General features: G+C 28.7%; 1 protein-coding gene across 1 annotated transcript in view; it reads right to left on the bottom strand.

Moving 5' to 3' along the window:
- LOC143044328 (uncharacterized) overlaps positions 1-15,340 on the bottom strand; it is a 54,697-nt gene extending 39,357 nt beyond the window's left edge. Inside the window, exon 1 of the mRNA XM_076216280.1 lies at positions 15,247-15,340. Within this exon, the coding sequence (XP_076072395.1) occupies positions 15,247-15,249 (3 nt within the window). The 5' untranslated portion in view covers positions 15,250-15,340. The remainder of the gene's footprint in view (positions 1-15,246) is intronic.
- Between the last annotated feature and the right edge of the window lie 425 nt (positions 15,341-15,765).

Below are 15,765 nucleotides of genomic sequence, written 5' to 3'. Positions count from 1 at the left end.
ACAGTAACAACTATCAGAAAACAACATATTTGTGATAAATGTAACAAAACATATACAGGCAAAAATCACAAATGTGGTGAAAAAATATGTTTAATTTGTTATGAAAAATACACGGAAAGTAATGAAGAACACTTATGTTATATGAAACCATCAGTGCCAAAACAAGTAAAAAATAATAAATATATATATTTTGATTTTGAAGCAAATCAAGAAACAGGAATACATATAATGAATTTTTGTATAGCTTACGATTTAGAAAATATTTATTGTTTTAAAAATAACTATGTAAAAGTATTTAAATGTGATTTCAATATTGATAATTTAAACTTGTTAGAATTAGACATAGATGATTGTTTTAGTGATGTAGAAAAAATTCCCTTTAGGGAATATGAAACCCCTATAGGAAATTCTGTAATAGACAACTTTTGTAAATATTTCATAAGAGACAAATTTAAAGACTACACTTTTATTTCACATTATGGAAAAGGTTATGATATGCAACCGATTTTAGGATGGATAATAAAAAATAAAATTGAACATAGTATTATTTCTTCAGGATTAAAATTAACATTTATAGTTATTAAAGGAATAAATTTAAGATTCATAGATTCTATAAATTTTACATTATGTGGATTAGCTGCTTTCCCAAAAACATTTGGATTTGTGGGTAACAAAGGTTATTTTCCACATTATTTTAATACAACAGAGAATCAAAAATATAAGGGAATTTATCCTGATAAAGAATATTTTGGTTATAATACTATGACAATTAAAAATAAAGAATTATTTGATGAATGGTATAATAAAGTTAAAGAAAAAGAATTTAAATTCAATAAAGAAATATTTTATTATTGTCTATTGGATGTTTTAATTCTTGCCAAAGGTTGCACCTTATATAGAAAATTATTTTTAAATATAACCAATAATTGTATCGATCCATTTCAATATATTACAATTGCTCAATGTTGTACAAAAATATTTAAAACATTAATGTTGACAAATGAAACAATTGGAATTCACAAAAAGATGACAATTAAAGAAGTACATTCACAAAAATCAATACAATGGTTAGAGTATATTTCTTTAGAATATAATATAATGATTCAACATGCTAAAAGGGGAGGTGAAAAGAAATTATTCATTAATAATAAATGTTATAAAGTCGATGGTTATTATTATGATAGAGAAAATAAAATGCGTAATGTTTATGAATTTTTTGGATGTTATTGGCATGGATGTACAAAATGTTATAGTCCTGAAGAAATATGTAAAAAAGATAGAAATAAAAAAACTATGAAAGAGTTATATGGCCAAACTAAAGAAAGACTTAAAACTATTGAAGATTATCTAAAACCAAATGTAAAAATTCATACAATATGGGAATGTGAGTTTGATCAACAAAAATATCCTGAAGTTGATCCACATTTAAAACCTATTGATAAAAGAGATGCATTTTATGGAGGAAGAACAGAAACTATTCAATTATACAATAATCTTTCTGATTTAAAGGGTAGATATGTAGATTTTTGTTCTCTGTATCCATCAGTAAATAAATATTGTAAATATCCTATAGGACATCCTATTACATATACAGATATTTCTGTAGATGATTATATAAAAAATCCCCATAGGAATTATTTCGGAATAATGAAATGTAAAATATTACCACCTAAAGGATTGTATCACCCTGTTTTACCTTATAAACAATCAACTAGTGATAATACACATAAATTACTTTTTGGATTATGTAGAACATGTATGAATAAAATATCTTTTAAATGTAAACACATAGATGCGTCAAGCGATCCTACTTTAAATAAACATGATAAAATACATGAAATAAAAAGATGCAAAGAATGTAAAAATATTAAAAATGAAAAATGTATACATTCTGATGAGGAAAGAGTTATAGTAGGTACATGGTCTACAATAGAAATAGATAAAGCAATAGAAAAAGGTTATGAATTACAAAAAATATATGAACTAGAACATTTTGAAAAAACATCTACAGATATATTTAAACTTTATGTAGATACGTTTATGAAATATAAACAAGAAGCTTCAGGATGTAAATGTGATCCTAAATATTGTAAAAATGATTGTAAAAACGATAAAGAATGTAAAACAAAAATACAATACATTATAGATAATACTGCTTATGATTTAGATATTGACAAAGTTAAGTACAATTCAGGATTAAGATTTATAGCTAAAATATGTTTAAATAATTTATGGGGACATTTTGGTATGAGAGATAATTTTACACAAAAAGAATATTGTTTTACTTTAGAACATATAACTAAAATAGTATTTAATGAAAAATATAAAGATATAAGTACTATGATATTAGATGAAGATATTGTTTTAACAGAATATAAAAATAAAGAAGAATACTCTAAACCTAATCCAAGTGTAAATGTTTATATAGCTTTGTTTACAACAGCACATGCTAGATTAAAATTATATGAACTATTGGATATTCTACAAGAAAGAGTTTTATACATGGATACAGATTCTTGTATTTACAATGATGATGGTTCTGAAGCATGTAAAAAAGTAGAAAATATGATGGGAAGTAAATTAGGAGATTTAACAGACGAAATTGTTTCAAAACACAATGCTAATCACATAAAACAATTTATATCTGCTGGACCAAAAGATTATTCTATGAAACTAGATACAGAAAAACTAGTTAGCTGTTGTAAAGGTTTTAGATTAAATGCTGAAGTTGAAGAAAAGATTACATTAGATAAAAAAATAAAAATAGTTACTGATGAAAATGAAAAATATGAAACTGTAAAATATGACAACATAAAAATAGGAAAAGATAATCAACTTAAAACAGTTAAACAAGTTAAAGCTTATGATTATATGTTTGATAAAAGAATGGTATATTGTGAAAATGAAAATCTAATTAGAAGTTTTCCTTATGGATATTAGAGAAGAAATTAAAAAATATATAATTTAAATTTTTATTTTAAAAAATAAAAGACTAAAAAATGATTGAAGCTTATACTGAGAAAGATGATCCTGACGCTAAAGTTATATTAGGAAGAATAATGTTATCAGATTATCAGATATGTTGTTTAAGAGATGATGGAGAATGTCCTTTGACTCCACAACAAATGAAAGTAATGGAAAAGTTTGAAGGTAAAAAGTTATCTAAATTTCCAGCTGGTTGGGATGCTTTTATTAGACCAGATAAAGTTTATGAATATGTTTTTGAAAAACCATGTCCTGAAATTTCTTTTTAAGAATTTTTTATTTTATTTTATTATTTCTCTATACCCCTAAAAACAGAAAAAGTACAGAAATTAGGGACTCTATTTTTTATCAATTTTTTCTTATTTTTCCAATTTTTCATACAAACGTAAATTGTATTTATTTTTTATTTTATTACCCAAACAATAAAACCAGTTAATGTCATACCACCAACAACAAATGCAATCTCTCTATTTTTCTGGTCTTCTGATGGAATATAAAAATCACTTAATGTAGGTTTAGGTGATAATGAAGTTAATTTTTTATTCGTGACACGATAGTATAGTTTCATTGCCTGGTCAACATCATCAAAAGTCTGAACCGCATGATGTTCCTTTTGTAATTGTTCATTTATAAAATCTAATTTTTGTATTCTTTTTTTATTCCATTCTGCTTGTGCTTTTTCTAATTTTTCTATAGCTTTATCATGTCTTATTTTCTCTTCATTTGCATTACTACCCATATGTGAAAATAAATAATTACTCCCTGAAAATGCAAAAGCATTTGTTATTGCCCCACCAAGCATCATTGTTAAAGCACTTGCCATTTTATAAAAACAAAAATTACTTCATAATATCAGCAGGTATAATACCTTGCTTAATCAACATATCTTTTGTTGCCATTGCAAGTAATATATCAATGGATAACATTACAACATCATTCATATTAAAATCCACTTTTGGTGCTGGCCTCCTTAATACCTTTTTACCTATTTCTGCATATCCAACTGTTAACAATGTTTCCACTCCAGCATGATATAACATATTTGCTATTTGTTTTCCGTCTTTTTGAGTTGTCATTTTAATGTACTAAATTTAATTAAATTCAAAAGGATCAATTTCTTTATTTTGTTTTTCTGGTTTTGTTATTTCCTTAATCATTCTTTCTGGTTTCTTACTTTGGTTGTAAAAAAACAATCCCAATCCAACAATACTTATAGAAAAAAGTACAAATTTATAATCAACTAGGGAACTGGAGTGTTTCTCAACCGAAGGAATATGTTCGTTTGATCCATAATCTGTTTCTGTATCAGAATCTTTTGTTATTTGTTTGATTTTTGAATTTTCTTTTTTTAATTTTTCCACTTCTTTTTTTCTCAATTCTGCATTTCTTATTCTTACTTCTGCACCTTTCTTACCAGCAGCTACTCTTTTTGGGTCTTTTGGTTTGGGTTTTTTAAATACTTCTTTTTGTTCAGGATTTTCATTCATCATTTTTTATGTCATTTTTTTCATCTTTTTTTTGGAAATCGAGCGAAGCGAGTGGTTCGATATGTCTTGCTGTTGTTAATATTGCAGTAAAAGGAGCAAGATACATTCCATATCTATAGTACAGTTCACAACATGTATTAGTTAAAGCATTATTGATAAAAGGATCTTCCTCTAAGTCTTGTATCAAAATTGGTGGATTAACAACTTTGAAAAACTTTGATACACCCATGACATATAAATTTATAAAAGAGTTTCCTAATGTCTTGGTCATACTAGCTCCCAATCTTGCTTCATATTTACAGTATAGTTTGTTTATTTGTTCTGTTGTCATTTTATCAATATCTGACAGTTGTAATTCTTTACCCAGATATTGTTTACTACTCCCACCAGCAACAACAGCTGATAATCTTTCGCGTTTTTTTTCTTGAAGGGAACCGTTCACTTCGCTCGCTTCATCATCAATATTTATGTTTTCCACAATTTGCTCGCTTAATAATTCTTCAGCATTCATTTTATACGTTTCAAAAAACGGATATAATTTATTTTTAACTTTAAAAAAATTAAATACAACATATCCAACCAATGATAAGACTGCAGTGTTTGTTGTAATTGTTAGTATTTCCAACAGCATTGCTTTTTTTATTGCTTATTTTTGGTTAAATTACTTAAGAATTACTTATTTTGGTTAAATTACTTAAGCATTACTTAAGAATTACTTAAGCATTACTTAAGCATTACTTAAGCATTACTTAAGCATTACTTGAGAATTGCTAAAAAAATCAATTAAGTAACCAATAATCAGTAGGTTGATCAGTCTTTAATATTAATTTACGATGTTTCTTTTTTTTAAGTTCTTCCTTTATTCTTTGTCTTTCTTCCAAAGTAGGAATAACATCATTTTCTCTTAGACAATTATCAAAACTATCTCTATCTTTTGTGTAGAACATGCATAACCATTTTGTTTGTTCTCTTAAATCTTTTAAAACAGAGTTGTATCTCTGTGAAATGACCCACACTGATTGTTCCGCATGTCTTCCTGAAAATGCAAGCTCGGACAGCATATCTTTTTTCTTTGTTAGTTCTTTTGTTGCACTGCAGTCATCAATGATATATAATGTTGGATGACCAGCATATTTTTTAAAGAACACTCTTAGTAGTTCTTGTAGCTTCTCTTCTTCATAAAGGGAACCGTTTGCTTCTCTCACTTCAACAATAGGATTAACAATTATTAGATTTTTTGTTTTTGGTTTTCTAACATCACCAATCCATTCACGATTTTTGTATGCTTTGTTCCATTGGATGGTTGGACAAAGTATGACTATATATTTGAAAACTTTACTATATTCTTTTTCTAATAAATCAAGAACAAACTCTGTTTTTCCACATCCTGTTTGTCCACATATAATAGCACAATGGGGATATTTTGGTAATTCATAAAGGGAATCGGAGTGTATCTCTTCCATTTTTAAAGGGGAACCGTTCGCTTACTAGTAATTAACTTCTTTAAATCTTCCATCTTCAAAATTAATTTGTGCATCTTGTATAACAAACAGATAAACATTTATTAATTTATTTGCTCCTGCTGTTTTAGTTATTTGGATAGTAATACCTTCAGAAGCATTTTCAATTCTTCTACCTGAACCGTGTAACGAATTGTCATCTGTTGAACGTAAATCTAACCATAATGCATAATTAGTTGTAAGATATTTTTCTAATGTTGTATAGGATAAATTTAAATCCTTTAAAACTTCTTCTGTTGTTTTATTTCTTTTTGAATTTAAAGCAAAGAATTTATTTATTTCATCCCATTGTTGATATGCTTTCATTCCTTGACTGTATAGTTGATTTGGAACACCTTCTATTGTCATTTCTACTTTTGTTATGTTAGGATTATAATAAGTTTCGGTACTTGTTCTTTCAGGATCTTCGAACAACATTAGAATTCCTTTCATACTTCTAGCTGGAACATTTAAATTTATATTCCACAATGTATCAGATTTGTTTTTGGTTATTTTTCTATGTCTTAGTATTCTATCGTACAAAATAACCATCTTACCATTAACTTGTTGTCTTATCTGTCTTGCTAATTCTGTATCAGTAACCATATCAAATTCTAAACAAATGTTTTTGATTGTATAACTTGCAGATGTATCTGTTGATTTAATAACATTGCTATAATTATTAAATGTAAGTTCATATTCAAGTCTATCACCAAGACCTGCTTGATAAAAAGGCATATGAGTTTCTAATAGTTCAAAATCAAGTGGGATACAAAATCTTGCACCATATGCAGTTGCAATTGCTTCATCGCCTGTGTTTGATGCTTTATCATCCGCGCCAACTCTGTGTTTTAACATGTTTGTTTCACCAATACCTTGGTATGCCATATTTAAACGTTCAGATGTAGATTTCCATAAATCAACATAACAATGATAAATATCACTATCATCAATTGACATAATTTCATTTCCACTTATACGAATTGTTGTTTTTTTAACTATTGCTCTTCCTATGTTTTGATATATAGTTGCATTGTCGTCTGTAGATGTGAGTTCTATTTCAAATGCCAATCTGGTTGTTCCAGGAACAATAACATCATTATTGCTTAGATTGGGGAATCTCACTAATAGCTGTTGATTTTGATCAATAGTTGAAGGATTATTTGTTATTGATACACTTTGACGAATACCTTTCACACCACGAGGTTCTCTTATTTTTCTGTAAGGATTTAATTTGTTTCCGTATGCCGACATTTTTAAGGATTAAATTTGTTATAAAAATAATTCAATTACCACTGATACTAGAGTATTGATACATGTATAATTATTAGTCATACTAATAAAACTTATTAAATCTCCAGCCTTAACTTCAAAAGGTGTATGAAAGTTATTAAAACCGTGTGTGACACCATTATCCAAACTCATTTTGTAACTAGTTGACTTATCATTAACAATCATCTTAATGGCTATAATATCTGTGCTTGTTCTTAAACTTACTAAACTAATACCCAATATTTGTCCTGGAAAGTTCATTACATAATAACCACCACCAACACCAAAATTAAACTTTTTATTTCCATGTATTGGACCATCAATTCCAGCATATATACTTATTATTTTTCTGTCTGGTTTATTTTTAATATTACCAACTATATTTTCAACATTTAAAACTCTGATGCTTAGGGCAGCGACACTCCGATGTAAATTTTTATCCTTAGTATCCATTGTTTGAAGCTCACTCTTCATATTTAATATTTCTTTTTCTACGTTTTTTTTTTTGACACCAAGTATGCTCATTTTATTAAATAAATTATATAATTTCTAAAACACAATTAATTGGTAAATGATTAATTATCTTGTTATTATTTTCATCTCTTATTTCTAATTTCAATTCTGTTATAACATCATTTACTAAACACTTATATTCCGGATGCTCAAATCTCGCTGTTATAACTTCACCAAACTCTTTATTCTCGACTGGAATAACAGCCAATAATGTACTTGGCTTACCATCAAGATAATTATGAGAAGTGCTAACTTGTTCCAAATGGATATATAATGATTTATGGATAGCAAAATCCACAAATTTGTTTCCATAATGTAATTCATCAGGTTCGAATTTACGTTTATTATTAAACCCTAACATATTTCCCAAACCCTTACTTATCTTTAACTCAGTAGTAGTGTTTAATGAAGCGATACCATTTGCTTCATTTACAGATAATACAATATTTTCTTTTTGAAATTCATCCACTATTTGTTGAAAACTATAATAACCATTCATAATCCTTTGTTGTTCCTCTCCGGTTTTTGTAATAAACCCATGATAAACATTATACCAACCTATACTGTATCTTATAAATTTCAAACCAATACGTTTATTTCCATTTCTGTTATTTATGTATTGTTCTAAGTTTATTGTATTATCAATATTTGAAATAGTATGAAACATTTTTAATATAAAAAAATGATAACAAAAGAATTTAAATATAATCCTAATGTTTCATATAATCCAGGTATTAAATATTCTGAAAAAGATCATCAATTAAAAACAAATCTTGTAAATCAAACAATATTTGTAAATCAAAAAGAGAACTTTAAAACAGCTTTTCCTGATTTATTTCAAAACTATCAAAACCCATCAATACACACTAACGAACCATGGAATACATGGATTCATTCTTCATTTGATTGGTGGCAATGTCAATTAAACTTTGCAGTATGGTGTGCAAGTACAGGATGTGGTGTTTCTTATAATGATCATATACAAAATACTTCAAATCTTACAAAGTCTTTTTATATGTTTCATTTATATTATTGTGTTGCCAGAATTTTAAAAGAACTTAAATCACCTTTACCAACAGATTCTTCTTTCTGTTATTACAAAAACCCATATGACAAAGCTGCATATCAAAAATTATGTGATGAATTTAATATTTCTCCAAATACAGATTGGAGACAAAAACTAGAATCATCATGTCAAGGATTAGGAAGTTTTGAAGAATTTTATAAACCAAGTGATGAATATAGACAAAATCATAGAAAAGATGGTCCTTTCTTTAATATTCATGATACAATTTATCATGAAAAAGATATAAGTATGGCTTGGACAACATTTATTTTAGATAAATCAGAAGGTTTTACACGAGCAGGTATTGAACGTATTAATGAAAGTATTAAAATTTACGTATGGGCTTTGTTGGGTGCACAATCTCAAACAAAAACAGAAATTTTAAAAGTAGGAACAGGATTTGATGCACAAAAACAATTCTTAGCAAATGTACAAGATGTTATTAATAGTCCTACTGATTTACCCACTCAGATATCAAATTATCAAAATGTTTTAAAATACGCAAGAAGTAAAGTTGATTATGCTTATGGACTTGGTTTATATATGTCTCCCAGTGATATGGTTTTACAAATTGGAAGTATTGTTGGTTATAATAATAAAATTATAATTGCAACAGAAAATCAAACACTCGGTTTAAATGATGATTTAAATAATAAAAATTTTGATCATGTTGATTTTAAACCAAAAGAACCTGTAAAACCACAAGAACCTATAAAACCTGAAAAGCCTAAAGAACCAAAAATAGATCCAATAAAAAAAATTGAACATGAAGATCATGAAGATAATAAACAAGCAATAATATTTGTAAGTATTGTAATAGGATTTACAGCACTTTATTTTTTCAAATAATCTCTAGCAGCAGTAAACAATAAACTAACAACTAAAATAAGCAATGCCCATAAGTTGTTTGCAAACCAATTTACTACGTCTTTTGTTGCAGTTAATAACCAAGATAAAATAGAACCTATAATACCTGGTAATGCAGCTGCTAATTTTCCTGCAAGAAAAGATAATAGTTTTCCAAGATTTTTTAATTGTTTTTTTATCCAGTCTTGTACACCACCTTTTGATGGAGGAGAAGGAGAAGGAGCAGGAGAAGGAGAAGTAGTTCCACCAGTAAATGTTTCAACAATAACACCAATAATCATTCCAAAAGCAGTTAAAACACTAACTATTGTTATTCCTTGTTCTCTGAATAATGTTCTTATTCTTTCACCTAATGTTTTGTCTTCGTTTAACATTTTATGTATTGTTTGTTTAAATCTAACTAATTGACTACGTAGTTTTTCTCTATTAATATTAATTGTTTCTATTCTTGTACTTCTCTCAGATTCTAACTCTCTTATTCGACTACTTATTCTATCTATTTGAAATTCATCATTGTCTTCTTTAGCTTGTTCTAATTTGGCATTTTCTTTTGCTAAGTCTTTATTTGTTTCATTCAGTTTTGCTAAATTATTTTCAAGCTCTTCTTTTACTGTTGTCATTGCACTGATTACACCATCCATCTCTCTTTTTGTAATTTTTGTTTGTGTTTCATTATCTACTAAAGATGTTCCATGTTCAATAAATGAAGTTTCTATTTCTTTCACATATGTTTCTGCATTACTTGCTGTTTCTAATAATTCTTGTCCTTCTTCTTGTGTAGATATTTCTTGTAATGGAATTTCTATATTATCGAGTTCACGAATTGGTGCTTTTATCGTTCTTTGAAAATCTTGAAACATTGATCTACCTTCTTTTAAATAATCAGATATTTTATAATCATCTACACCTAAAACATCTCTGACAAAATTAACACCGTATTCTTTTTGAAGAGTACTAAATTTATAAAACTTTAATACTCCTTTTTTAAAATACGTTAATGCAATATTATTACCTTTTTCATCTTTTACATATAAGATTTGTCTTTCATTATGATCTTCCCTAACAAAAAAACCTACTTCATTACGTGTTGTTTCACCATTTTTTTTATAAAATTGTTTAATCATTTTTTTTGTAGTTTCTTTTTTACGAATTTTAGCATCATTTTCTGATAAAGCTCTTGAATTTTCAAATTCTTTATTTATATAATTTTGAAACTCTTCATCATCATTATCTATTAATGGTGTTTTTTCTTCATCATCATAATCATCATCATCATAATCATCTATTTTAAAAACAGGATTATCAAACTCATAACCCCCTTCTGCCATTTTATTAAATAAAATAAAATAAAATTAAATAAAAAAAAAATTAATTAAATATATCTGTTAATGTCCAATAAAAAGTACCTGTTAATAATATTTTTAATATAAATATTTTTATATAAAAATAGTCAAACTCATTATCTACCATTTTTTGTAGATTTTCTATAAGTTTATCTTTTTGTTTTTTTGTAAGTCCATTTATTTTCACTTTGTGATTTTGTATTTCTTCATTTTCATCTAAAGAACTTTCATCTGTTTCTTCTTGTTCTAAAATATATTGAATTTTTTTTTTAGTTTTTTCTGTTTCCATTTATTTAATAAAAAATTGATTCATAGTTTGGTGGACTTTTATTTTCAACTAAAGTTATTTTGTTTATAAAAATTATAGATTTTCCATTTTTTTTTTTATTTCGTTTCTTACTCTATTTTCTGTTTCTTCTATAAGTTTTTTTCTTTCATCTTCTCCTAAAGTAGTTAAACTTTTTCCTTTTAGGAAATTTTCCATTTTTTCTTTTTGGGAATTTTTTTTCATTTCATTAAATTTTTCTTGCTCTTCTAAAATAAGTTTAAATTCTTCTTCACTTATTTTGTTGTCAGTTAAAGACCTAGAAATTAAATCTTTAATACTATTTAATTTACATTCTGCTAAAGTTTTTATTTCGTAATGTTTTTTAGCTTTTAAAGTAAGCTTTCTTCTTATTAATTTTATTACACCACCAATACTTCCGCATGCGACTGCTGTTATTTGTAAAGGTAATAAAATAGGAATAGCAACACCTATACCTGCAGAAATAACTGATGCTGAAATTAAAGTTGTATCTATTCCATCTGTAAAGTTTACTCCTCTTTTATATTTTTTATATAAAGAATTTCTTTTGTCTCTTTCATTTTTTAAAGAATTTTCTATTTCTGAAATTTTTTGTAATCTATAGTTTTGTCCATCTTCTATAGGTAATTCTGGATATAAATCAGGAGCTGTAGGTTGTTTCATTTTTAAAAGTAAAAATTGATTTTTTTTTTTTTTCTCTTAAATCCCACAGAATTCTTTCTCTGTCAGTTCTCCCGGTTTTTTTGGGAGTAAGAAAATTTGGTGTTTTTTGGGTGTTTTTTTGCTTTTTTTTTTTATGAAAATTTAGGGCTCTTTTACTTGAAATGAGGGTAATTTTTTGGGGGTCAAATTTATTTTTTTTTGGGGGGGGGGCGCTGGAGTCGTTCAAGTACTATACTACTCCCCTTAGGGGAAAAAATAAGTTTTATAAAAAACCCCAGGATTAAGGTTTTGGTGTGCTCTTTACAAAAAAATTTTTTTATTTTTTTATGGGGGGTATAAATACAAAGTGTGTTTTTTTTCTTCTTAATTTTGAAGTTAAAAATCACACAAAAATGTTGGTAAAATTTTTATTTTGGATGTAAAAAGGGGTTTTTTTCTTTAAAATGGGGGGTCAAAAATTGAAGATAATTTTTTTTTTTTTTGTGGGGGGCCAAAGGAGTGGTATATTGTGTAGTGTCTTGCAAAATCATTTCTGCCAAGAAAAACACGAAACTTTTATTGAAACACTTCTTTCTGTACTGAATGTGTTTTTTTTTTTATCAGGACCTGAACTAATAGTAAGAACATCATAATATTCAGTATGCTAAAAAGAAGTGTTATGAAAGCGGCAGGGGCGGGTCCAGCCATTTTAAAAAGGGGGTCCTAACCCTGGACAAAAGGGGAGGGGGTTCCAACTACATGTCCCCATCCAAATGCACTGATCGTCCAAAAAAGGGGGTCCATCCCCCTGAACCCCCGCCCCCTGGATCCGCCACTGAGCGGGTACGGTATTTAGCTCAATACATTTTTTATAGTTTCATCCATCGATAATATCGTTTGTTGCTAATTTTATCACAAAATATACCTCAGAGGTTTTTTATCGTTCGGCTGCTGTCCTGTTGACATATGTAAAATATCTCCAATATTAAAAGTCTCTGGATCATAGTGGGTGCCATATTACCTATTATTTTTTTTTCTAAAACGTGCTTTGTATATAGAAATAAGAAGATGACGTATGAGTGCCAAATGAGACATCCCGCAAAGTGGAAAGGGATTAATATAAGTTGGAAAACTTGTTTCCCAATCCACTATAAATAAATATGTTTAAACTAAACTAAATGAGACATCTTTCCAACAAAGACATAATTTAGTAAAGTAAGCAGTCATAGGTCCAATGCTGAAAAGTAAGCTATTAATGACCCAAAAATTACTTGTGTAAAACAATCCAAACAAAAAAAAAAACAAAAAAAAAACCGGCTCAATTAAATATATAAAAGGACAAGAAATCTATCTCATCAAAAAAAAATATATTGTATAGGAGCCTGTATTTCAGTGGTTGTCGTTTGTTTATGTGTTACATATTTTTTTTTCGTTCATTTTTTTTATATAATTAGGGACGTTAGTTTTCTCGTTTGAATTGTTTTACATTGTCATTTCGGGGACTTTTATAGCTTACTATGCGGTATGGGCTTTCCTCATTGTTGAAGACCGTACGGTGATCTATAAATGTTTATTTCTGTGTCATTTTGGTCTCTTGTGGACAGCTGTCTCATTGGCAATCATACCACATCTTCTTTTTTATTATAGATCCAACGCTGCAATTTTCACAAAACATATCAAATTTTCCATCTTGTCGCACATACATATGGATAAAATCATTACAGCTTATTTCCTAATGCATGTGGAGCAAAACTTTGGTTAGCTTGCTTGCTTTGTTTGTATATTGTACAAAATATAAAATATACAAGTTAAACTATGCCTATATATATATATATATATATTGTTTAAAGATGTCAATCTTATTTTCAAAGCTTGTATAAACAACTATACAAACAAAGCAAGCAAGCCAACCAAAGTTTTACTTTGTAGGTTTAAGAAATCAGCTGTAATGATTTTATTCAGTTTGTCAAATGTCTGAGCCCGTTAAAAAACGAACAAACTGAAACTACAGTTGCTTACTTCACTACCTTAAAAAAAGGGAACAATTTGGAAGTCCCATATACTGAAATGTGACCAACAAAAATACTTATAGATTTTGTTAACACTGCCATGTATGTAAATATTTCTTCGCCTTTTTTACGAACACAAAATTCAAGGATCCCATATTTGCCTTTAATTATCTATATATACAAACATTACTGTACTCCGGCTGTTATCGACGGCTTACTTTACACCAGTAAGTTTGTCTCATGGGTAATTGTGTTTTTTCGCAGTTGTTTCGTTGCTTCTGGTGGAACAATACATGAAATCTCTGTGCCATCATCAAACATGATGTTAATGGCTATATATCGGGTAATTCAAACCCTTTTTTCTTCGCATAGAAACAACTCTTCGTTAATCTGAGCATGGAAGTAATACTTTATATCACGAACTATAAATAAGGATACACAAAATGAAAAACTAAGCGAAATTGTGAATCCCGCATTGCACGAAAAAATGTGTTGTTTTCAGTAAATAACACGTGTTCTTGGTTGATTGTAAACACGTAGTAGTCCATCATGCATTGTAACTCATTTAGTGGATTGGTCAAAAACCTAGGTAAAAATAAATTGCGTCACATGTAAATAAACAATTACATGTGCGAGAACATAAGTATGCTAATTTATGCATTTCCATATAAGGTAGTGGTCCCGACCTGTTGAAAGGCTATTATAATTTTTTTCTTTGACGCCTTACATTAACGTCGTCGATGTAAGGCGTCAAAGAAAAAAATTATAATAGCCTTTTAAGACGTCATAATTATTTGGACTATAGGGGGGTATGGATTATTTCTGGAATAGCCCAATACGAGGGGGAGGACAGGGGGGTACCCTTCTCCCACCCATCTTCTCCTTTCTCCTACCCCTGTTCTCCTTTCTCCCATTAGAATAAAACATCTCCTTTTGAGATATTTTTTCTTGAAATATAAGAAAAAATTTTAAAAGGAGAGATATTTTATTTTTTCTCCTTTCTCTAACTTTTTCTCCTTTCTCCCAGCCTTCCTCTCCTTTCTCCTACCCCCTTTCTCCTTTCTCCCACCCCCTTTCTCCTTTCTCCTACCCCCTTTCTCCCCGTCTCCCTTACGCCTGTCCTCCCCCTCCAATACGGCAATAGTGAATAATCAACAATAAGGGATTCTACACTTCAAGAGGATTTTCCAACTGAAGTGGTTCATCTGGTAAAGGTGGAAAATACGGGGGGGGGGAGGGGTCCGCCACTGTCTCACCATTCCTCCATAATTATTTTTATGGTTGTGTTTCCTATTCTTATCGTTGCGTTTTGTTGTTAGCGCCTTATGACAAATCCATTAAATATGTGCATGATGTGTACACTGGTTTTGCTGACGTATCTATTATACAATAAACTGCATATCGGAATCGGTTTTTGAGATCCGGATTGGACACGACTGGTGTGCGACTAAACCCGAGACTCGCCGAGCGTTTTACACTCCTACCTAGGAGTCTACTCCCGTATTCGGAAGAAGAAATATTTAAAATTTAACTGTCGAGAGTGGATAAATATCGTATTACACGAGATTTGGTGGTGGAATCTGTTTATCTAATGATTTTCTAACAATACGCAGGCAAACTTATTCCTTCTTTGCGACTGATCTGCAAAAAGATGTGTTCTTTCTATGTGATGTCATCAGGCATGGTCGCCTTTTTTTCATGCCGTCACAATAGGAAATTCGGAGGAAAACAAGAAAATTCGACGTCATAATCGGATTTTAACCAATGAAGAACTG

Source organism: Mytilus galloprovincialis, chromosome 9 (assembly GCF_965363235.1).
Source record: "Mytilus galloprovincialis chromosome 9, xbMytGall1.hap1.1, whole genome shotgun sequence".
NCBI lineage: Eukaryota > Metazoa > Mollusca > Bivalvia > Mytilida > Mytilidae > Mytilus > Mytilus galloprovincialis.
The sequence above is the reverse complement of the archived record's forward strand: the minus strand, read 5'-3'. Positions and strand labels throughout refer to the sequence as shown.